This window comes from Balearica regulorum, chromosome 5 (assembly GCF_011004875.1).
Source record: "Balearica regulorum gibbericeps isolate bBalReg1 chromosome 5, bBalReg1.pri, whole genome shotgun sequence".
Classification (NCBI taxonomy): domain Eukaryota; kingdom Metazoa; phylum Chordata; class Aves; order Gruiformes; family Gruidae; genus Balearica; species Balearica regulorum.
Genome location: NC_046188.1, coordinates 26,838,063 through 26,863,067, shown reverse-complemented (window position 1 = coordinate 26,863,067; position 25,005 = coordinate 26,838,063). Strand labels below are relative to the sequence as shown.

Genomic DNA, 25,005 nt, shown 5'->3' with positions numbered 1-25,005 from the left:
AAAACCTGCAGCTTACATATACACACAATGAAAAAGAAAAAATATCAACAGTGCATAGGATAAATTGCCTGTTCAAAAGATATCCATGTTATTTAAGCCTCAAACAGATCACATTAAAAGAAAAACAGCAAACTCCCTTCTGATTAAACCCACAATTGTGGTGACAAATTTGCCAGAGGCTGAGAAATTCCAAAATTCCATTACAAATGCAACCATCACAGTATATCAGAGGGGTTTGTGCTTTTTTTTTTTTAAAAAGTAGCAGAACATTTTTGGTAAGTGCTTCCTGTTAAACAATTTTAAAAAATAAAAACCTGCATCTTCATATACTAGTTAAAAATGAATAGGCACATACCCAGTGTAGTTGGGACAACACTTCATCTCCAGAAGACCAGTCTGATCCAATGCACATGCATATATGTCAATAACATGACCATTTGTTGCAGCCCGATTAGCCAGGGCTTCAAAATGCTAAATCCAAGATGAAAATACAGTTCATAGCAATTTACGACGTGAACTCTCCTCATCTTCACATTAAATCCTAAACTCCCAATATTTTTCTAAAACATTACCAGACTTTATTCACATCATATTCTAATACAAGCCAAAAGATTTTTTTCCTGAAGTTAAAATTAAGACTGGAATTTTCAACACTTGGGGTTTTTTTTCTGACCAGCTGGGAACCTGACTCACACTAGACAGACCAGTGGTTGCCATTTAAACTAGAAAATTACCTTGATTTTTTTCTTTTTAAACTTTGCACTAAATACTAGATCCAGCACACAGAACTGAATTTACCTTTCTAATCTCAAGTGTCTATAATGACAAGTGCCTGTGACTGAGCTAATTGTTTAAGCTCACATTATAATCAGTTAAGATGAATTCAACAGGTTTTGGATGCAGTTCACCTGCCCAAATGTACATTTAAGATGAAACGAACTATGCCTAAGCTCTCCTGCCTAACTTTCCCCCAACTACAGTAACAGTTTTTTGAGCAGCTGTCTTAGGAGCAGACAGCCTTACTCTAGATATACGATTTAGTCACATCAATCTTTTCTGACTTAAACCAGAGAAACCCTCCAAAGAACTTTAATGTGAGCTAGACAAAGTCCTAACTCAATATACCAGAATGTCTGAAGAAATGAAGACATACCATTATTCAGAGACAGGTAAACAAAACCACACAATTCCCATCTCTTTACACATTTGCTACTACTAACAGTATTTTACATAGCCAGGCAATGTACATGTTTACTTACTGGCAAGATGCCTAAAATATCACCCATGATCATCTCTTACCTTAGTACCCTTTTTAACATATTTAGCATTGTCCTTCTCAATGTCATGCCATGACCTTATAGGTAACTTCAGTTCATCCCCTACAACCATGCCAGGTCCTTGTGTAGCTGGTCCTCCAATGAACATCATTATACGTGCACCAGTATTAGGAAAAGTGCACTGCAGGAAATAAAAGACAAAGAAAACCATCAGGTTTTGCTACAAATTGAACAAAAGAAATAGCTATACAAGTATTTATCACATTGATAGGATTCTAACAATAACTGTACCTTTTCCCTCCAAAAACTTAATCCACTGTTAATTCAAAGTCTCAATTTTGCCTCATTAAAATGTGTAAACATCTAGAATTGCTCTAGCTATGTAAGGAATGATATCCACCAAAATCATCATACAAAGCTAATATGCATCCATTACTAAGGTTTTTACATACTGATTGTGGCAACTTTTCTGCAACAAAATGATCTATTTACATATTAGCACAAGTGTAGTTAAAGCTATCACCTCAAGGAGCCCTACAGCTATGGAGAGCGCCACTCCAGAAGAACGTAAGGGCCGTTTTCCTTGTGGAACAGGCCAAGGATCCCGCTGCAGTTCACCCAAAAGATCAGTAAGATTCATATCAATTTTCTGCACTGGTTGCAAAAATCTGTAAACAAATACAGGGAAATAGTTTAGATTCAAATTGTAACATAAACATTTTATCAGTTGCTTGCTAGCAATATATTAGACATATCTTCGCAATGTGTAATTCTAGATTCTAGTCTGGATTGAGAGCAGTGTCTCTGCCTCACCAAGATAATGCAGTTTGGTATTACTACACACACAGCACACTCAGCTTAAGAAGTTCAGCAAAGTCCTTGTAAAACAAAAACCTGCTAACTTAGAGATATTACCACTATCCAGAAAAAACCCTATCTAGTCAAAAAAACACAGCAGATGATGACCTATGAATCTCAAAAAGAAACTCAAGTTTCACTACTTCCGTGAAAATCAAAGATCAGATTAACACAAAGAATTTTTAACATATAAAGAATTTTTGTGCTCTCTGCTACAGGCTGTCCACAAATGCAGCTATTTATTGGAAGGCAGAGACTGCAAAACTGTCTCTCTTTTTTATCATTTCTTCATGTCACAGTGGGATACATAGAGGAATCAACCACCAACCCACAATTTCCAAATGAGAGACATAAGAGGAGGGGAGAGGAGTGGAAGAAGAAGAAAAAGGGAAGGCAAAACTGAATATCCACATAAGAAAGAGGCCCTAAAGCAGCTATTAACACTTTCCAGCATACCAACCAACAGAAGCATCATTATTTACATATCTATAATATGCCTGTAGAACGTTCTCTCAGAACATTTCCAAAGCATCATCCAGTGATTTTACTATCACTCGTTATGTCTTTTCTTCCCAGTACAAACTATAGGAAAGAAACAGACTATAACCATTAGCCTCCTAGTAAATCTGTGCCTGATCAAAACATTCAACTGTCAGTTGATTGTTCTCATTGTCATAAAACATAAGTTTTCCAGGAAATCAGTGTAGTCAAGGTGTGTTTTTTAGATGTTTTAGGCACATTACCTGTTAGAAGGTGGTGGCTGCTGTACTTGAGGACCTCGACCAACTTGTGAAACAGCTACTTTTGTAAGCCCTAGCATTTCCTGTAGTCAAATACACAAGATTTTATTACAAAAATTGTTTACAGAAAATTTGAACTTCATCACCGTAATCTTGATGATTTCTTCTTGTTTGCTTTTGTGCATTACCTGCAGCTGCTTTGCATTACCTGCAGCTGTTTTGCAGATAGGTCCTTTGTACCTCTGAAGACGTAACTTTTGGAGATTCCTTCACAGCCAAGCTCATGAACTTGCACCATTCGGCCAAAGGTAATGAGACCTACTAACGCAGTTGGTGGCAGGAGACTAAGCGACATTTGCATGGATTCCTTCAGAGCTTGCAAGTCTTCATCTTCCATGCACGTGTCGACAACATAAAGAAATATCAAAGGCATCTGAGGACCACGCTTTAAGAAACACAAATATAATCACATGAAAAACAAACTCTGCAATATTTACAGGCTCAAAAATGAACAAATAAAGTACATTTTGTAAAAGTTTTCATTTTAATCATAGCAATAATGTCAATGTTCCATCTAACGTACCTCCCTCTCAAGTAGTAACCAGTATCTGGGGCTAAAGGGGAATGAAACCCCTACTCTAATGAACACTGCACAAAAATGAAATGTTTACTACAGAATTAAAAAAATCCTTTCAGGATGTCATGATAGTTTTGAAGCATGTGCCAATTACATAAATCTTTAACACAGAAGTTTTTATTTTTCCAAGTGACCATAATAGTCATAAAGCTGTTCACAATCATAAAATATTCCAACCTAGTAACATTCTGTGGCATTTCACTTCATAATTTTACTCTAGAGATCATCAGTTCTCTTCATATTTTCTAAACTAATTTTGCTGTACTATGAGCAAATATCCTCTTTACTTTGTGTTACAAGACATGGCAAAAAGTAGAGATTCTGTTCAGTCTCTGCTCTTCTTTTCATGATCTGAATGCCTCACTGCAGTCTTACAAATGTTAATCCTCAGCAATGGAATTTAGAGATACAAATTTGCAATTGCAAATGTTTGCATTTTGAGTTGTAAGTCCATGTTTTATTTCTATGCAAGCAACTTCTATAAAGGATAAATATTAAAATTTGACCACCTGAATTGAATATGTATTAGCTGTTTTCTCTAAATCAGCTAGTCCTAAAACTAACTTGTAATCATTCAATTACAAACTTAAATTCAAATGATTAATGAGAAATGAATCAACAGTCAGCCAAATTTGAACTGAAATTGTTTGAGCAAGTAACAGCAGCAAGCAGACTCCCAGCACAAACACAAATTAAAGTCCTGGTAAAGAAACAGACCTAACAGAAATACTGCCTTTAGAAGAGACCTCTTTTTTTTTTTTTTCTTTTTTTTAATCCAGTCTGACTAGCTATCCTTTTGTTTTTACAAAAAATTATGTTTTCCATGTCCACTTGATAACATGTATGTTCAAACTAACAAGTACACACAGACTTACAGTCATTAAAACACAGTGAAGAAATAAAATTGAAATTAATTATTGTTGTATATTGCAAGGTTATAGATGTTAAATATTTTATTTAATGATTTTACCTGTACTACATATTCAATGCTGGAGAACTGAGGTAAAAGTTCAGCTGGCTGATTCATTTCAGATATGCCAGCATAGGTAGGAGGAAACTGCAAATAAAAACACAGAAATTAAGTATAAGCAAAAGATTACAACTACTACAAAAACAAAAACATAGGTTTGGACTACCTTCCTCTACAACAGATGTTTACTATTGCTGTCATGAAAAAAATCTCAATGCACTCTCTGAAGATACAGCCGCACACTCATGCTCTTGCCATCAATTTCAGTTTGCAACTACAACTGGAAAAATGAGGATTTTCACTTTTACCTTATAAAAAAGATTTTTCTATGTCCTGAATGTTTCTTACCTGATTTCTCTGATAACAAAAGTTGCAAGCCCAGAGCTTTGCTCGATAATCCACTTGGCTATAAAAATACAACAAGAAAAGTTTATATAGCATGAACACTTCTTTTTCCTCCACTGACCCTAGAATAAGTTTAATTTTTCAAAAACACACTTGACTTTGAAAAAGCTTCCTCCTAATATACTGCCTGCTAAATACCCATATTAAAAATTCAAAATAAGCGGTTTTACACAGACATCAGGCAAATTATTGTCTTTAGAGAGGAAGAATGGTGTTCAAGGAAAAGAACCATATAAGAAATCTAAGAATACAGACTCAGCATCTTTATTAGAGACTTTCTGCATGGTTTTAGGCAAACCATTTTAACTCTCCCTACCTTTGTGTTTTTCTCCTTTCTCGGCCTATGCCTATTAGCTGTCACTGCCTGGGACTATCCTGAATATACATTATGCCCTAAAAAAACAGGTTCCAACTTAACCGCTATCTCTCTAGTGAAAATAACACTTTTTTCAATTGATGAGCCTACCTCCTTTCATCTACATTTTTATTAGTATTCAGAGAATTAAAATAAAAAACCTGCAACTTGTACCTTCATGCCATAAAGATGTCTTACACAGTCCTACTCACATCTTAAGGGAAAGTAAACTTTACATGTTTTCAATGTACATTTCTTGCTATCACATCATCTCCTGTCTACAAGGACAAAGTCTTTTTAAAATATCATTAAATGTTTGGATAGGTCCCAGCATGCTGTAAACGGAACACAATTCTATTGAGATCAAACGATCTATACCTATTTCAGGGGCTGCAGAATATCTATCCCAATACACTATGTCACACAGGCTTCAAATGGTCGCCCCCACAAACTGAGTCTCTAATCACATCTTGTGGAAAAAAAAAAAATTCCAATCATGACTTGCATACATGAGACAGGAAAAATGTACGCAGTTCACTGTAATGTCAGGGATCTGACTGACCCTTTACAGCTTTGTCTTTCCATTATTTTTCTTCCAGCTCTCAATAAAAGATAATGCTCCTCAAAAAGTTAGTCTGACTTCCAGTATAATCAGCCACTGTGTCGGTTTAATACTGAAACACAATTTTACATCTGCTTTGAAACTGTCTTTTCTCCCAAGCAGGGACAAGTCATTCATACAATTCAGGGAGTTCTACAGGATCTTTTACATCGTGCCTAATCTCTCACTATTGCTCAGTATCTTTCCCACGCCTATCAATCTCCACCTTAGAAACCGTTCCATTTCTTTTCCATACTTCTGTGATTGGAATGATGTATGAAACACTTCCTCTGCTTCCAACCTAAACCTATCCATGACTACTTCACAATCATTTGTGCTTGTACCAATATCACCCGTTAGCTTAAACAGCTTTCACCCTCTGTCATGCCTACTTCTGATGTACATGCGTATCTATCACATCTTTCAGTTTCTGTTTTGGTAAACTAAACCAGCTAACCTGCTTTGGTCTACAAATGAACTAAGGTCAGTAATAAATACAGTTTCTTTTACTTGGAAATTAAACTGTATCAGGGCCCAATAGTTAAAAAGATACAGCATAGTAACTTTTTACCCTAGCTATTTTCTGGAGCAAAATGCAGTATATTAACTCACAAGATGTGTGGTTCCAGATACCTAATCATGAATTAAATTAAGTACCTTGACAAGACTAGTTAAATGAAAGCTATCTTTTAAGTATAAATGTTCCATATGCAAATCTATGTGCGGAAACTTCTAAGATCTAGAAGTTTGAGCTGTGTACTCATGTGAGGAGTACCTGAACTTCCACACACCAGATCTTTTGCATAGTTTAACTCGCACTATTCTAAAGATTGTCTGTAAGGAAAAATATTGGCATAACATATGTATTAGGTTTACCATAAAGGATTCAGAACAGCTCGACACGTGGTCCTACTGCACAAAACTGGCTCATACTGAATAGGAGGCAAGTCTGGTCGTTCTTTCAGTGGCGTGAAGAGGGCAGCCACCGGGACTACCATTCGTGTGGCTTCAAGACGACTTGAAGGCCAAACATTCCAGCTGAATCTAACTCCATCTCTGTCCTCATTCTGCTGGATAAATTCCAGGAAGGTTGTCATGATCAACTTCTCCGTTTATCACTATAATAAAGAGAGAAGTATTAACAGAATGTTGAAGTGCAAACATTTTTGACCATAAAATACTGAATGTACTTAACGACAGTCACACATTCAAATACTGTAACTGAGTTACAATTAATAAACAGTGAGTAGTGTTTCTAAAATCCTAAAAGCAATGCACAGAATTACAAGGTGAAACAGAAAGAAATTTAGGACACTTAGGATACAGCAACCTCTTCAAAATAACAAATATTTGACATGGTGCAAGTTAAATACATAGTGGTAAAATAGTCTATCTTCTGATCACTCCTTGACTCAAGCAACAAACTTGGGCAAGAAATGCAATAATTCTAGGGTAGGCCAGAGCAGACAACATGCAGCAACCTAACACACTGTAAAAACCAGATTTGCTTACACCAAAAAAAAAAAAAATACAGCCTGTTTAAAGGCCTTTTACTAATGCATTTAATTATTCATTCTGCTCATTATTGAAGAATCATTCCTTCTTGCAAACTGTTCTCCACTTATTTCTATTACAATGTGGAGATACGATGATAATTAGTCTCCCAACATTTTAATGGGCATTTTATCTTACTGATATTAGGAGCAGATCTACATGTCATGGCAATTGCAACACAGGGAGCCATATGGGACTTTGTGCAAAAGAGCACTTCCACCACCACTTTTACTCAAGTTGTTGCAAGGCCATCAGGCTAAACGAGGCCATTAGGCAGGGGACAAACCTGAGCAAACAAAAGGGGAGAGAACATCTAGAAGTTGTAATTAGACAGAAGATAATTCAGCTTAGAGGGAAAAGAACAGCCTGGTATCTGAAAAGGATCTAGAATTTAAGAAATTTATCTCTTAATACATCAAAATCCATCAGTGTTTTGTGCAAAAGGTAAAGGAACATTATCCCTGAAAAACAGGGTACTGACACAACAATCTGCATGAGGCAACAATCTCAGTTATGACCACCAACTGAATATTCTCTCATTTTAAAATTATCTCTTGAGAAGACAGAGAAAATTGCAACTTAAAGGCCATTTCAGCCATTCCACAGGCATCTGCTACCAAGTCCACCAACTCCATCTCCATGCACTGCAGTGCGAATTCCCACTTTCTGTACTGGACTTTAAAGTCTTTTCTCATTTTACTCTAGCTAACTTGAAATGGTTTTATGCGGATATTATTTTTACCACTTTGTACATTGGCCTCTCTGGAGCAGTAACTAACACCAGTGTGCAGTGACTAATAAAGTACACTCATATACATAAAAGATTTGTTGGATTTATTGAGTTAAATACTGTTACTTGCTAGTAAGGTATGTATTTCCTATTCAGAAGGCAGAACTTGCTAAAAATTAAGTTTTCCTCCAGCTTTTCTTCCACTCACATATTTCATCATACACCAAATGTGAAACTCATGGTCCGACAAGTTACATTCAGTTTTGATAGCATTGTTATAGCTATCCAGGCGCTTTCTGGGATAGGTGTGGAGATATATTACATTAGATCAGAATAGCAAACCCTCCCGACCTACAGACTACGTACCAGACTTCATACACCTGAATGCCACAAAATACACATTGCCAACCTCAGAAAACCACAGAGAAGTGATTTTCAGAACAGCTGAATAGCAACAGCTCCCATGCTGGGGTGCCACTGCTTTAGCTTTGCTGCAGGACAGGACACCCAGACAAGACCAGCAGGCCTTCCTGGCTTGCTTCCTTCCCCCGGCCACTGAGGCTAAACATACCTCGCATCCCTGCACCATGGCAATCTCACTCTGTGTCAAACAAAGAAGCCACAACTGAATTGCATAAAGAGTCATGACTATATCTGATTATGAAGGCTTGATTCTCAGGTAAATCACAGTATTTGTGTAATTACTCTGACTAGATCCAAGAGTGCAGTTAGGACTTTTTAACCATTACACATATCAAACATGTTTGATATACCATTTGGAAAGCTATCCTATAGCTGAATAAACAATTTTGAAACACATTACTTTGAAATGACGTTATTTTGAAATGGTTCTAGAAGCAACTGCAAACAGTAACTATAGTTTCTTCGAAACAAATTATTCTAAGACATCCTTCTTCACCTCAGCACCTTTAAGCATTTACATACCACACATAAATGTGTCCCAAAATAATATCCACTAATCCTTGGAAGCACATACAAATAAAATCAAAACATTTATCTCTACAGCACCTTAAGAGTTCCAGCATAGAAAGATCAGAGTCCCTCATATGACTATGTATTTAAATACCACTAAAGTAGTACAGTTCACTGTGCACTTTTCTTATAACAAATGTATTCTTTCAGTTTATTATGCACAAATAATCTGGTAAAATAGAAGAGATTAATAAGCCTCTAATTATTCTTTATGCCAAAATCAGCATTTCAGATACAAACCTATTTCAGTTCCAAGGAAGAACTCAAATATACGAGGATAACCTAGTACTTACCCAAAACAACTGCAAGTTGTCAAACTGACAACATAAGGATCTTATTTTCACTACTCAAACACAGCCATCCTTCAAACCTGCTCTCCCAGTTTTGTTCGCTAAGGGCTTTTTTTAAAAAAAAACAAAAAACAACCAGCATATGTAATAGCCCACCTAAATTAAAAAACACATATTCAAATGCAGCAGGACCAGCCTAAGCACAATTTTCGTGTAGCTTTACCTCTATCACAAGGCACCCCTGCCAGAGGCACAACGACGCGGGTACAGAAGAGCTCCACGGCAGAGACCTGCAGCCGCTGCCCGGAGGGAGCCGCACTTTACACCCGGCGCAGCGGCGGCCGTGCAAAGGCCGTGCCCCGCCGGCCCTACCTGAGTGTTGGCAGCCCCAACTCAGGGCTCTCAGCGGCTGCTCGCACCGCCCCAGCCGGGCTCCACCGCGGCGGTCAGGGTGGGCGCTCCCCGCCTCATGGAAAGGGGCGCACGCACCCCTGGTCCGGGGCCCGGGAGGCCGCGGGCAGGGCTGACCAGCCGCCGGAGGTATCCTCGGCCCCTCAGGGCCGTCCGGGGCCCCCCCGAGAGCAGCTTCAGGCCGCCCGGGGATCCTTCCCCACCGCCACGGAGGACAGCGTGAGCGCCCGAAGCCTCCTGAGGGTAGGCGAGGAGCTCCCCGCCACGCTCCCTCCTGGCCCAGCCGCCGGGCGGGGACCCCACGGCCCGAGGGCTGGGGTACCCCAGTACCCGGGGAGCGGGGCTGCCGCCACGGCGCCGGTGAAGGACTCTCCTCCCCGCGGCACCCCCCAACTCGCGCCGCCGGTCGTTTCCAGCTCCCCGCGCCCTCCGCTGCCCCCCTCAGCCCCGGCCCTGCCCGCTCACCCCGCGTCCCGGCCGCCGCCGCCGCCTCTCTCGCTCTCCCCCGCCCGCACGCAGCCGCCCCGGCGCTGCCGACGCAGTCAACATGGCTGATGGGAGAGTCCGCGCCACGTCAAGGGGCAGAGAGCGGCTGGCCGTGGGCGGGCTGAGCTCCGCGGCTCCCCCCCCCCCCCTTCGCCGGCGCAGGGAGAGCCGTCGCCGCGCCCGGCTCCGGACCCACCGAGCCAGCCCGGCTGTGTGCCGCGGCCCTCCCCGGCGAGCGGAGCGGAGGGGCCCGGCGTCAGTCATCCCACACCGCTGACCTTCGCTTCACCGCCTTTTCCTGCTCGCGTGTGTTTTCCCCGTTCGGTTTTCAGATTCCTTCTGAAGATCGTTTGTCTCAATCTCCCTCCTAAAACCGTTCGGGAAAGGAGGCATCCCGGCCACCGGGGGGAGTTCTGCAGTTACCGGAGCCGTCCTCAGCCCGCCTGTGGATGCACTGCTCCGCCGCTGCTTTGTTCCCCGCCTGCGAGCGGCTGTTTCAGGGAAACCCCCGGGTCAGAGCCAGCCGGGCTTCTGGGAGTCCTTGAATTCACCCTGCTTGTTGCCCGTCTTCCATACACGTGTATTTATGGCAGCTTTTTAATCTGGAAAATTGTTTACATGTTTCTTGGGACTGCCTGGGAAAAAATATATTGAAATTACATTCCTGGTGGGTTTTTGCCTAAGACAATACTTTATCTCATAAATATTTAGAGATATAACACATTTATTTACTGTCCACACAGTAACTTTCACATAGCCATAACTCATAGTTTTGAAGTTTTTTGTTAGTGTGGTTTTTTTTTTCCCCCCCAAACTCAAGTTATAGTGACACTTAGGTTTTAGGGCACTTCAGAATGATTTTAAGCGAGCCTGCCACAAAGGGCTACAACAGTAGACTTCTGCGTTCCTGATACACCTCAGTGCAACCAATCCAGACATGGGGGAGGACTGAAAAACATTCTGCTATCACGGCCTTCTTCACTGCAACTCTGCAAACATGCTGTAACTACCAGCCAAATATAAATGACTAAAACATCCTTATCTTCTTATATGTCAAATGCAATTATGATATAATTTCTATGCCATTACTATCTCCAATATTCTGTGCCAGTCCTCTTCAGTCTAAAAACATGAGCAGGTAAACAATGGCAGAACTTAAAGGGAGGGATTTTAAATTGCCACGTCCACAAATCTCACTGCCAGTTATGGGAGTATTAAGCAGGAGCTTGCCAAGGACATGTAATCTCCTCAGTTTGTAAAAAAAAAAAAAAAAAACCACCAAAAACCAAACCACAAACAAACACAAAACAACCAAAACCCAACCCAAAAACCCACAACAGGGCAAACTTCAAACAGATGCACAGAAAGCAATTCAGTGTTAGAATTTCACTGTTAGAATACTCTGAGGCATTTTCAGAAAGTTACACTGAAAAGAGGCAAGTCCCAAAGTCAGAACTGCGAGATGAACTCTATAGACAAGAGAAAAAGAGGCAAGTGACACTTAAAGACACTTCAAAGGGAAGAAGGAAGAACTATTCTGAAAGTTCACTACAAATAAAAGGTATACAGTATTTTAATCAGTCATTAGCACAATTAAATATCATTACATAATGACTCAATCCAATGCTCTAAACTTCAAGAAGTGTCTTTCAGCTGTTATGATGGTGCGAACTATAGAGAAAAGCAAGCAGCAAAAAACCAGAACCTAACATGGTGTGTAGTCATTATAACAAAATACTTTATTATGTCCCAGTATTAGAATGTACAATGAAAGCATTTCATTTTTCTTCATGCAGAATTTTTATTTTATGTGTTTGATTTATTTCTTTTAGTCAGCAGTGCGTATCCGCTGATGGCAACTCACCCTTTCTTTGGAAAAGTACTCTTCCATAATGCCTACGCAGTTGAAGAGAAAGAATATTCATTTCCAGTTTCTTTTTCCTCTTCCTCCACTGAGTCGTATTTGCTAGCCACTGCATCAACATTGTTGGTAAAACAATTTTATTATCTGAGGAAGACTATCTGTAATAATTAAAAATGTTACTTCATTTAAAAAGTATCCATGGAAAATTCCAGAAAAGGTAATGTAGAGATAGAAAGTATATTTAAAGTATATTTGTATCTGTGGATTCTCTTTCAGTTCATAGTTCTTAACTTCATGACAAACAGAAAAGATCAGTTCTGCATATTACCAAAGTATTAGAAGAGAACTTTTTACAGCTGGACTCACCAAAGTTTTTGTCTTGACCATTGGTCAGCCTTTCCAGAGATATCACTGTAGTTTTGGCTATGCAGGTTTTATTTCTAGTGGTGGCTGCAACTGCTGCATGCTCAACTAGGATGTCAGATCCGGGTTTGAGAATTAAAACTCGCTGTTACACGTAGGTGGTTTTGGAAACACCTTAAAACAAACAAAAGGCAGTGGAGAGGAGGAGTTAGGGTAGATGTTTGTTCAGAACTGCGAAAATACAGCCTTGCAAGAAAACAACATTGCTTTTTTTGAACTTTTGTCAGAAGTATTTGGAGCTACTCTGATCTGCTAGCTGGGCTGTGGGTAGCACTGACTTTGGATGCAGCAGAACTGATAGGGAAAATAACATACAGATTGACGTTCTGCATAACAGGAATTTCATAACACACAATGTAAATGATTACAGCATTATCCCTCCACTTTTTATCTTAACAGAGAAGCACACCCCCCGGCCCCTTTGTACTAATGCTACCTTGCTTTTGATTTGGCATGTGGATACTCCTATGTAATATTATTTAGATAAACCCATACAGCAACAAAATAAAAACTCAGGCATTGACCCAGAATGAGAACTCTGTTTAAATGTATAGCAATTAACTTTTATGTAACTGATTTCCACAGAATGACAGAATGGTAAGGGTTGGAGGAGACCTCTGGAGATCATCTAGTCCGACCCCCCCCCGCTAAAGCAGGTTCACCTAGAGCAGGTTGCACGGGATCGTGTCTACCATAGATTTCAAGGAAGGAACAAGTAGTATTATTACTGGATGTTCACAGGTAGAGTAGAAGTTCACAGGTAGACGAGTTTTAAAGAACCACTTGCAAAAACTACAGTGTATTAGACTAATGGCACAGGGCCTAATAAAAATGGTTATTAAAGATTTACACCGATTCACAACAGAAATAGGCCTAGCTCAATGGGCAGTAAATTGGCACAACCACTTCCTGCACTGCTCTTTGGCCAAATTTCCTTTTATTCTCCTCCCTGGGTTTTCAGGGCAGCTAAAACCTCCAGAGCAGGCCACCACTCAGGGCTTGGCGTTTCTCATTGGCGCGGCCCCAAGCACACGGTGCGTTCACGGTATCCTTTCCACGTGAGGGCGCAAGGACCGAGAGGAGACGGGATGCCCTGAGGTGTTCGTGATGGCATCGCTCGCACTAATCCCAAAGTGCCCCAGGACGCGCCCGTCGCTGCCGAGCAGGCGAAGGGCTCGGCGGGGAGGGCCGGCGCCGCCATGAGGGCCCACGCGTTCCCGCTCACCGCCGCCGCTCTCGCGAGAGCAGCCCACGACTCGCGCTGCCTTCCCAGCGCGCCTGCATCGCGGCGGGCCGGCCCCAGCGGCGCCCGGTCAGGCGGGCTCCACCGCCCGGGGGGCGGAGCGCGGCCGGCCGGAACGGTGGGACCATGGAACCAGGCGTGGAGGAGTTGATGCCGCGGCTGTTGCCCGTAGATGACTGTGACTTGACCGAGGACTTCGACCCCACGGTGCCTCCCAGGACGCCCCAGGAGTATCTGAAGCGCGTCCAGTGAGTGGCGGGGCGGAAGGGCCGAGCTCCCGCCGGCCGTGGCGGCCGGGCCCGCCGCCGTCCCTCCCCGCGGGTGCTGTCCGGCCCGAGCTTCGCGTTGGGCTGCGTGAGGGCGGTTGCGTCGTGCCGAAAGCTACCGCTAACCTGCCAGCCTCAGCCAGAAGAGCAGTTTCCCCAGTGCTCCCAGTGCGGTGGGATCGGGTCTAAACCCATCCGCTTTCTGCCCGGCTGCTGCTGCTTCCCTGGGGCCGCGTAACGCCCGCTGCACGCCGCCGTCCGTTGCTGCCTGTGCCTCGGCCGGCTCGTTACTCCATAGCGATCCGCAGCTCTGAGGGCCGGTGCTGCTCCGTTTTCCACAGAAAGATGGAGGTCCCGTTCTTGGCTCTCCGTACCAGCAGCGGTGGCCTCCCCAGGTCCGGCTGCGGGAGGCGTAGCCGCCCTTGAGGCAGGGTAGGATGTAAGCAAGCTTCGAGGAGACATAAGCAGTCGTGTAGAGGCTGAGAATACTTGATCTGTAACTCTCAAGTCAAACCTTCTGTGAGACTTGCCGGTGTAGTCAGTGTTTTACACACCTGAAGGTTTCTGCAGATGCAGAATTTGAGAGACATCTGGCGTGTAACCACCACCTCTTACAAAAAGGCAAAAAACATAGCCACTTGATTTTTATCTTGTAGGATTGAAGCAGCTCGATGTCCAGATGTGGTCGTGGCACAAATAGACCCCAAAAAATTGAGAAAGAAGCAGACAGTAAACATTTCGGTAAGTTTGAGAGCTTGTACACATTTTGTTTTGAGAGAAAAAAAAATAAGGGGAAAGATTGTAATATCATAACGTTTGTACTAATTTTGGGGAGTGGTTGGCATAACTAAATAGCAATGTTGGATTTTAAAAGCATCTACAGAATTAAATGTCTGGGTTTGAAGAAACATCTGTTCAACTGCTGGCTAACAGCAGTCTTTATAACTGATTTAAATTGATAATATCCATACTGTTTGATACACAGCGGACTATTTTACTGTCTGAGGAAATCAAATGTTACATTAAATTTTACAAATATTTAATCATAAAACCTGCATAAACTTTAGAGGAAAGGTATCTCCATACCTATATTTAGGTTTAAATGTATATCTAGGGTAAGCGTAGCAAGTGCACCTAAGCTTTATGAAAGTCAGATGAAATTCTAGCACCACTTCTTTCCTTTTTGGTAGAATATTTTATCAGTTTTTCCTTACTCCCCAAGCAGATTTTTCTGTTGTCACATTGCCTTGTCAGCTTGGTTTTTAATCTATTTTCAAATTGTTCAAGAGATCAAGTTTGCCTTTCTCTATTGAAAACTGTAATCTGAAATTTCACTACTAAATTGCTCAAGAAAAGTGTCTAGTACTGACATATGACGATGTAAGTTCTTGATTTGTCTCATCTCTTTGTAGTGGCATTCTTAAACATTTGTAGAAAGATTATTTTTTTTAATAACTCTTTCATGCTAATCTTTAAAGAGGTTATATCTACTTAAGTATCAGAGTTAATTTCCTAAAAGATATTTTTGTGGTCTTCTGTCTTCCTCAATTTATTATCTTGGCAAGTGGAACACCTAAGATTCATAGCATCTGTCCAAGATAAGGAAACAGCACCCTGCTTTTTATAAACTGGGAAATTAAGGAAGAACAATTTCTAAGAAGGCGGCCTTAAACAAATCTTCAACAATGTATTTTGGATATTTCATTTTCCTTCTTATTTGCATGTGAAAAGAGTCAGAAGAAATTTTGTCTAAACCAACTGTTAAATCAGTCTTGGATGTGGTCATGAAATTACCTTTCTTAAATGAAGATTTAAAGGATATTGTTTACCTGATAGTAAACATTTACTGATTCTCTTGTTCTTACAGATTCTTCTTACAAAGCTTTCTTTACATTATAATTATTGCCAGTGTTTTCTTAGATTTCTGGTTGTCAGCCTGCTCCTGAAGGATACTCTCCAACGCTCAAGTGGCAGCAGCAGCAAGTGGCCAATTTCTCAGCTGTTCGTCAGGTACAAAATCGTGTGTGTGAGGGGACTCACCCTGTCTAGGTAGAACATACCTGTGCTTTACATGGGACAACCTTGTATCTACTATAGAAATGTTATGACTTTATGGTAGGGCAGATGTTCGTAGGCAAATGTTTTAAGTTCGTGAAAAAGAACTGAGTATATACTGTGTGGCTTTTAAACCTCTGATAAAACTCTCTCAAGAGTCACGTTTAAAAAAAAATTCTTCAACTTCAGCAAAAATATCTGTCAGTATTTAGATTAAATGATGTTGAGTAGCTGAGGGAGAACAAAAATCCCTATGATATTATGCAGTTATATTAAAACCTAGCGCTAGCAGGAATGTTCTGCAGAACTCAGTGTTAACTGAAAAATAAGTGGATTCTAACCCACCAGGAGATTCATGTACGTAGAACACACTGTCCATTGGGGATACAGGTGACAGTGGTGGCACTCATTATGAAGAGAAATATCAATTTGGTAAAATGGATTTGTAAGGTTGTACTGTTAGCACAGACTGAAATCTTTCCTACTGCATTTGCACCCTGCTCTTAACAGAACAAAAATGGAGAACTGAGCAGTCTCTCTATCCACAGTTCAAACAGGGTAAAATGCAAAACATAATAAAGATGTAAGTAGAGATCATTTATGGCTCCAGTACTGCAGAAGGCATGTTTACAATGCATTGATAGTCCATTGTAGGAATACCTGAAGTAACTGAAGTACAGCCAACTGCAGTGAAGCTGCTGTAGCACTGAACTTTGCCTGAGCTTTACCCTGTTTTTTCCAGGAGGTAAATCAATGAAGGTGGAGATCTATACTACTGCAGCTACATTGCAAACATTAATTGAGCTAGCCCCTATTTCTACAAGGTATCACATTGCATACTATATATACTAATGTATATTAGGCATAATATAAGTTTTTAGTAGAACTAAGGAAACTGACATCTGAAGGCATATTCACTCTACAGGTATTTCTTTTATACACAAATAATTGTCCTCCCATCTGTGCCAGAATTAACACTGTGAAGTATATGTATGCGAATATCCTAAAAAATATTTAAGAGAAAAAAAAGCATCAGAAGTCATTTGTTCAAACACTGTATCAGCTACTGTTATCTACAGTGTTTTTACTGGTCATTTTTACTGCTACAGTAACAATTGGATAGCAGAAAAAGTTGTTCTGTTACAAGACATTTACACCTCTGTACAGGAAACAGTCAGGCCAGTTTGTCTTCTGTGGCATCCCTGTCAGGTAGAAGGCAAGCGTGCCTAGTATGTTTCTTCTATCTAACAGTTGTGTAGACATCTAATACAGATACAGTCCACTCTTGGAAACAGGATATTGGCTTTATGTCTGCTTTTGGACTACACCAATTATTTTTTTTCTTAATCTTGTTACACCAAGAAAAGTCTAGAAAGCTATTAAAGCTTACTACCTCAACTTAAAGCTTTATGTAGTAGACTAAAATTACTTCCAGAACCCCAGCATGAATAACTTATTTACATTTATACTAAAAGGCATGGGAAATATTTAGCCAGTTATGCCTCTAGTGATTTATAGAACATCATAAAATATGCTTTTTATACATTTTAAGAATAATGAAGAGCAATTATGGCTAGGATAAAATAACTGCAAAGTTAAACTGTGATTTGACTTTGTTTTAATTACTCAGAGCCTGAACAAGCACAGAAACCACTGGCGGTCACAACATTTGGACAGCAATGTTACTATGGTGAGTAGAATTCATAACAGTGCTGTGGTTTTTTTCCAGTCATTAAATCCATGGTTAATCTTGCTTTACAGTTTAATGTAGTGAATATTATCAAGACTTTTCTTCAGTGTCCTCAAGATTGCAGTATTTCACAGTTTTCATTTATTTTTTTATTTACTTCAGCCAAAATCAGAGGATGAAGAAGGCTGGAAGAAGTTTTGCCTAGGTGAAAGAGTACACTCAGAAATAGATGCACTGTCTGATAATGAAAATTTAGGAATTGATTACATAAAGGTGAGTATAGGACTTCTATCTAATTTTCAGCTGCTATTTTCAAGAGTAACTGCCAGAAGCAATCCTACTGTTTATTACCGCTTTGTGCTAAATGGAAAGTAGGCTCTCTGGTGAGCCCAGAAAGTCTCATTTTTCTTCCCTTTTAAGTGGAAACTGAGCGAAGCAGAGACCAATCTGTCCCTTCAGTCAACAAGTTGAAGAGGTCCCTCATCTGTTACCAGCTACCGCACACTACTTTGTTGCTAACTGAACGGAAAGCTTTCTGCAATGTCTGCTTTAGTGTTTTGTTGATTGGTGGTATGTGGTTCCTCCCCTCGTACACGCTATCCTACAAACATGCCCTTCACCGCATCACTTTGAAAAAACAAAATTTTAACAAATAACAATAAAAGCAAGGTTCTTTGATACCAAATTTGACTGGACCTTATCTTGAACTTGGAGATTTTTTTTTTTTAATAGATTTCAAAGCTCAGAACAGACTTTCAAATCTGAAATCACATTAAAATGTTTGTACGTTCTAAATTAGAACAGAAATCTTTATGCTTTCTCTGCATTTTCCAACTTGATTTTTTTCAGGTGGGCTTTCCCCCTTTGCTAAGTATTGTAAGCAGAATGAATCAGGTAAGCCTACTTCTTAAAATCGCATAGTGACATTGCATAAATCATTATTTCTCATATTCTCTCTGTTGCAGAAGTCTCGCCTATTTTTCTGTGCTAGAGTACGCAATTGTTTATTACAACAGCTATTCATTGTACACTCACAGGAAAAAAACGTAATCGTTATCTCACCTTCACCTACAAATAACTTTACTAGCGAACATTTATCATGACTGGTTTTAAGAGTATTTTGTCCTTGTAATTTCTCTATAGAATATTTTAATGTTTGAATTTTTGCTGAATGCCCTATTAGGTGCTTGACAGTGTTTTAAGCTTTCTCACTTAGTGTTTTTAGCACAGTCCTTCAGCTTGGTTGTGAACTCTTACATACATTGCAAGGCTAGAAGAATCACACCTACCTTTCCTTTACTACTGTGTTTCCCACTAGTCCCCTTTATACAGAAACAACCAGTCAGTGTAATGCCTTTTTTTCACATCTGTAGCTATTTATCCATAATTTTTTGTTAACACAGAAAATTACTTCATTTTATATAAAGTTCTTTACAGGAACTGGTGCTTTAAAACTTACTTTACCCTTATATGTAACTTCAACCTGGAATAAATCCCATGTAGTATCACAGTGGAGTAGAAATACATGATGTGTATATTTTTAAAATATCACATTGCTTTTTATATAATACAATCCTTTGGGTAGAAGGACAGAAAAAAACCCAAAACACAACATTGCAGGTATTGTATCGTCTCTTTCTGTTCCTCTTTTGAAGGCAACAGTAACCAGTGTCTTAGAATACCTGATAAGCTGGTTTGGAGAGAAAAAATTTACTCCAGAACTGGTAATTATAACTTATTGTAACTATTTGCATATGAACACATTAAACAAGGGATAAATTGTTCATAGTTTTCTACGAAATTATTTTAGTTTCCAGAGTGCCCTAGATGCATGTATCACCTTCACTTTCAAAACTTTCTTCTTCACAGAACTTTTTGGAAGGCTAATGACAATACAGATACAGATCTATCAGATACTGCCAAAACTCCCTCTCCTTTTTATCGCTCCCCACACTAACTTAAACCACAAAGTTAGATGAGTATCAGCGCTGGGGAGAGAAGAGGGTCTCACTGCAGCAGCTGTGGTTCTGACCAGTTTAAGCTGTCAGGGTGCTGCACACTGTATTTACCAACACCTCCATTTTAGTTTGGAGGTGCATGACAGTCTGCTGCAAAGACACATTTAATCTTACCACATGCAGCACAGACCAAAAAGCTTAGCTGCATTAGCGGGGTGACAAATCAAACCTAATAAGAAATTCTGATTGATAGGGTACATTAGCATGGAGTTTGGCCACAACTAGACTGACTATGTAATGGCATCGTATCTACGAAAGACCTTGGTGGATGCATATCATCTCATCTCATTCAGTACCACAAAGCAAGAGAGTAATGACAAATTACTTCCATAATACTAACACAGTTTCACTATTTTTGAGTCACTTAAAGGCCTTTCATGTTCCGTCCTTTTCTGTAGGACTGTTTTCTTTTGAACCAGTATGCTGCAGAGAATGCTCACACTGACTTTTAGTTTATTCCCATAATGAAAGCCAGTAGACACTGGAATGAAATTACGAAGTTAGATTGGTAGCAGAAGTTATGTTCGTAGGAATGCAGTAGAATTCAGTGAAGTAAAACGCAAAGAATGTGTTTTCATAGTGGTGCAAATCTTAAAGCTGATCTAACAGCATTAATTCCACAAAGATCTGACTTTATACATTCACTCCTCAGGAATGTTTTTCCACAGTTTGTGAAGTTAAAAATTAATAGCTAAGTATTAATTTTTAGATATTATTAAAATAATCCTTCCCTCAGGCGTTAGTAAACTGTATTAATTTATATCTTGGCCAATATTCAAAAAAAAAGAGTAATCAGTAAATCCAAGAGTACTGCTCACAAGAAGCTTACCTAGAGGCAGAAAATTCTACTGTGTAGTGTCCAATTTGGCTTTCAAACTTTTCAGTTCCAGCAATAGCACTTAAATGCAATTTTATTTTGAGACCTACACTCCAGGCCTGCTCCATATAACAAGAACTGCACAAAACTTTAAGGAAATGCTTATAATTAAAACTTTGTTATATGAATCCATGCAGGGTAGGTGGCTTTATGCACTGTTGGCATGCCTTGAAAAACCTTTGCTACCTGAAGCTCACTCCCTTATTCGACAGCTGGCAAGACGATGCTCAGAAGTCAGAGTACTGGAGGTGAGATTTAATGTAACATTGTGCAAAGGACTTGCTGAACTTAGCAAATTATCAAGAGGATGACTTTTCAGTTCTTGAAGTCTCAGTAAGTAATTTTTCATGTCCTTGCTTGAGAATGAAGGGAAGAGCACAAGCATGTAGTGTGACATGTAACAGCTTTTCTATTGGACACAGGTAACAAGAGAACTGTTGTAATAGTTATTTCTTTCAGGAGAACAAGAATGAAGAACAGATATCAGCTCTGAACTTGATAATCTGCTTAGTTAGCAGGTAATGTAACTTACATATCTGAAACAGTAAAGTATGCCCAGCATAAATGTGCAGTTACTCTTGTCCTAACCTAGCTTCTTTTGAAGTGGAAGTCAATTGAAGTACTCTGGGCCTATGCAGCAAATATACTTAGCTAAAAGGACTTAAGATAAACCTAAGCATAAAGTAAACTTACTGGTTTTCTCAGATGAGCCCCCTGAACTACAAAGCTATAAATGTTACAGAAACACTAAAAGAAGAGCTAGAAAGCCAGGGGTCAAAAGAGTATGTTGCATTAGAGGTTTCTTACTGTATTCCACTTTTCTCCGCTAGGTACTTCGATCAGCGTGACTTGGCTGATGAACCTTCCTAGACTTTTAAGAATATCAAGTATTTCACGTTGCCATAGTACAAACAGCATTACGGAGTTAGCAGCAAGACACCGCACCGTGCAGACCTGAAGTACTGTACAACCCCTTCAGAACACCTTTAGATGAAGCATTTGGGACAGCTATGAATAACTTAAGCTGAGCTTTAGCCTGAGATTGTTAATGTCTCCGGTATTATCACACCATCATCATGAAGTGGTCAATGAAGTGTCTGGCATCATCTCTCAAGCTACTGTCTGTGTAGACCACACTCTTGGTTAGAAATTTCTACTATCTGAGTAATCCTGTGGACACTGCTACTTGGTGAAGTCTGAGGTTACATTACAAATGATTGTTCTTTAACACACACCTATTGAGGGCTTTTTTTTTTTTTTTTAATAAAACAAGCATTTTAAAGAGTGTTCTTAAACATTTGTGGCTTTTCTCATTCTTCATTGTATTTAACAGCAGCCTTACTATAGAAACCTACACAACTAGGACTGAACCTGGTTTCTCAAGCTTTGGTTCCTGAGCTTAAGCACTACTGAGCAGTTCAACTATAGCCAGTTAAGTTACTAAACCAACTACTTTAGTAAAACGTAGACATTACTACTTCCTGAGTAGTATTTTTTTAGTAAACAGTTGCAGAAACCAGTGAAAATTACACAGCTGTATTCGATGCTTTTAATAGAAGCATTCTATTTAATAAGTGAAGACATTTATTTATTATCTTGGCAAATACATTAGCTCACCTCTTTATATGTTTAACGTGGAGTGCTTCACCAAGAGCATCAGTGTCTGTTTGGTACGTACATGACTTCCTCTGCTTCCAATTATATTCAAAAATTAAAAATCCATGTTAAAGGAACTATGAATGCAGCAAATTGATACACAAGTCCCTCAAGTATTTAAAAAAATACATTATTAAGCACAGTTATTCATAAGCTTCTGATGTGTCTTGGAATGACTGGCACTTTAGCATCTGTCAAGTGAAAAATCAAAGTGAATTACAATAACTACTGGAGTTTTAATGCTGGTGATGCAAGTGTACATTGCAATTGTACATTCTGTACATTGATACTGAATGTCTACCGCACTGCCGGTACCTAAAATGGAACATTGAAACGTCCAACTTACTTAAACATACAGTGTGAGTTGTTCCTAGTGGTTTTAGTAAGGTTTTCAGCATGTTAAAAGCAGGATGAGTCTCAAGTGAAGAACCCATGAAATGCACTCAGCAAGAATACTAGTTAGTTAATCCTCTAGCCTTACAATTTCAAGCAAATCTGAGTGATAAAGGTGGACAACAACCACAGCCTTCCTATAAACTACCAGTGTTGAGAGCCAAGTGTTTTCAGTCAGTCCAACAGCTGGTCCCTGCCAAGTACCACTGCTGTAGTTACCTTCATCTTTGCTAGTTCTATACACAGTGGGACAGCGTGCTGCTAGGTCAAGTTCTGCTCTAGATGCTTCCTAGTGCTGTCAAGTTACTCAGCTACAACTAATCTGAACTGCCTGAAAAGATGAGAATTTGGTCACATCTTCAGTATAATAACCCCCTGGTTATCCCATTTATAATCCATAGCTTGTAACAGCTACCTAGAAAAGGCTTGATCCATTACAAACTTCAGACTTTCCTTAGAGCTTAGGGAAGAACGGCTTCCACTGCTTTTGCTCACCATGCAACTGGACAACGTGCACTTCTCCGAATGCAGAAGGTAGTTATAACAATCAGATGCTAGTTTAACACATTAGCTTTTCTAGTCAGTTATTTACTGGTCTCAAAGTAGAAACAGAGTCACTATCACAAGGCATTCTCACATTTCGGAATGAACATGGTAAGGTTCTACTGTGATTCATTTGAAAGTCTAAGGCCTGAACCTCCCAAAAGAAGAGTCTGACAGCAAAAATCATTAAAAGTTTTGACAAGATGTTTTCATGCTTACCTACAGCAAGATATGTATTGTTATGCAAATCTTGTAGAATCTAGCAAACCCCAACGTCCTCAAGAGTCTTGGTGATGTCTTTACAGCTTCTTGGAGGCCTAATCATCTTCCTGCACACACTGTGGCGGGTCAATCCTGGCTGGAGGCCAGGTGCCCACCAAAACTGCTCTATCACTCCCCTCCTCAGCTGGACAGGGGAGAGAAAATATAAAAGGGTCAAGATAAGGACAGGGAGAGATCACTCAGCAATTACAAACCAGACTCAACATGGGGAAATTAATTTATTACCAACCAAATCAGAGTCTAGTCATGAGAAAGAAAACCAAATCTTAAAAACCTCCCCTCAGCCCCCCCTTCTTCCCAGGCTCAACTTCACTCCTGATTTTCTCCACCTCCTCCCTCCTGGTGGCACAGAGGGACAGTGGAATGGGGGTTGTGCTCAGTTGATCGCATGTTGTCTCTACCACTCCTTCCTCCTCAGAGGGAGGACTCCTCACACTCTTCCCCCGCTCCAGCATGGGTTTCTTCCCACGGGAGACAGTCCTCCATGAACTTCTCCGTGAGTCCTTCCCACAGGCTGCATTTGTTCACTAATTGCTCCAGTGTGGGTCCCTTCCACAGGGTCACAAGTCCTGCCAGCAAACCTGCTCCAGCGTGGGCTCCTCTCTTCACGGGGCCACATGTCCTGCCAGGAGCCTGCTCCAGCGTGGGCTTCCCATGGGGTCACAGCCTTCTTCGGGCATCCACCTGCTCCGGCATGGGGTCCTCCACGGGCTGCAGGTGGAATCTCTGCTCCACCATCAACCTCCATGGCCTGCAGGGGGACAGCCTGCTTCACCATGGTCTTTCTCCAGGGGCTGCAGGGGAATCTCTGCTCTGGCGCCTGGAGCACCTCCTCCTCTTCCTCCTTCTTCCCTGACCTGGGTGTCTGCAGAACTGTTCCTCTCACATCTCACTCCTCTCTCTGGCTGCAGTTTGTTGCCCAGTTGTTTTTTTCCCCTTCTTAACTTTGTTATCCCAGAGGCACTACCACCATCACTGATTGGCTTGGCCTTGGCCAGCAGTGGGTCCGTCTTGGAGCCGGCTGGTGTTGGCTCTGTCAGACATGGGGGAAGCTTCTAGCAGCTTCTCACAGAAGCCACCCCTGGAACCCCCCGCTACCAAAACCTTGCTACACAAACCCAATATACACACTCATTACAGAAGTGAGTTGTAGCTAGCAATTAAAAACAATTATGTTAATATTGAATTTATGAACAAGCTAAAACAAATTTCGTTCTTTGGCCAGTAGTAGATGACTTTAGCTGTAAAATTATTCTCGCACCAAAAAAACAGCTGCTAATTTTAGGGATGTAGGAGGTACTGTTTAACTATGTAGAAATAAGGTCTTTTTTCTACTGGCCCATATTATTCCTACGAAGGAACTAAACCTCCAACTTAACACCTTTAAT

General features: G+C 40.4%; 2 protein-coding genes across 5 annotated transcripts in view; one reads left to right on the top strand and one right to left on the bottom strand.

Annotated features, from left to right (window-relative positions):
- The window catches only part of SEC23A (SEC23 homolog A, COPII component), a 28,649-nt gene extending 17,962 nt beyond the window's left edge, over positions 1-10,687 (bottom strand). Inside the window, exons 1-9 of one of the 3 annotated variants that reach the window (XM_075753948.1) lie at positions 10,586-10,687; positions 6,720-6,961; positions 4,831-4,888; positions 4,483-4,569; positions 3,084-3,320; positions 2,879-2,958; positions 1,801-1,945; positions 1,300-1,458; positions 356-471 (exon numbers count right to left, since the gene is read on the bottom strand). In XM_075753948.1, the coding sequence (XP_075610063.1) occupies positions 356-471; positions 1,300-1,458; positions 1,801-1,945; positions 2,879-2,958; positions 3,084-3,320; positions 4,483-4,569; positions 4,831-4,888; positions 6,720-6,940 (1,103 nt within the window). In that variant the 5' untranslated portion in view covers positions 6,941-6,961; positions 10,586-10,687. Of the gene's footprint in view, positions 1-355; positions 472-1,299; positions 1,459-1,800; positions 1,946-2,878; positions 2,959-3,083; positions 3,321-4,482; positions 4,570-4,830; positions 4,889-6,719; positions 6,962-7,535; positions 7,684-10,286; positions 10,425-10,585 lie in introns of those variants that run through there. The other 2 variants (XM_075753945.1, XM_075753947.1) reach the window with 2 other exon arrangements.
- Positions 10,688-13,873: 3,186 nt separating this feature from the next.
- On the top strand, positions 13,874-22,038 carry GEMIN2 (gem nuclear organelle associated protein 2). 2 transcript variants are annotated; one of them, XM_075753942.1, is made up of 10 exons: positions 13,874-14,085; positions 14,760-14,844; positions 16,024-16,113; positions 17,789-17,848; positions 18,011-18,121; positions 18,698-18,742; positions 19,504-19,572; positions 20,881-20,991; positions 21,203-21,261; positions 21,574-22,038. In XM_075753942.1, the coding sequence occupies exons 1-10, from the start codon at positions 13,964-13,966 to the stop codon at positions 21,611-21,613; spliced, it is 792 nt and encodes a 263-aa protein (XP_075610057.1). In that variant the 5' UTR covers positions 13,874-13,963; the 3' UTR covers positions 21,614-22,038. The 2 variants fall into 2 exon arrangements, with proteins under 2 accessions (XP_075610057.1, XP_075610058.1); XM_075753943.1 differs by lacking the exon at positions 19,504-19,572 and having other exon boundaries at positions 21,574-21,750.
- The last annotated feature ends 2,967 nt before the right edge of the window (positions 22,039-25,005 follow it).

What these genes read in the sequence shown, in the direction of transcription:
- GEMIN2 (XM_075753942.1), top strand. Translation starts at nt 13,964, where the DNA reads ATGGAACCAGGCGTGGAGGAGTTGATGCCGCGGCTGTTGCCCGTAGAT. An exon ending in GAGTATCTGAAGCGCGTCCA is followed by an intron (nt 14,086 to 14,759) that starts GTGAGTGGCGGG and finishes TTTATCTTGTAG; the next exon opens with GATTGAAGCAGCTCGATGTC. An exon ending in ATTTCTCAGCTGTTCGTCAG is followed by an intron (nt 16,114 to 17,788) that starts GTACAAAATCGT and finishes TTAATTACTCAG; the next exon opens with AGCCTGAACAAGCACAGAAA.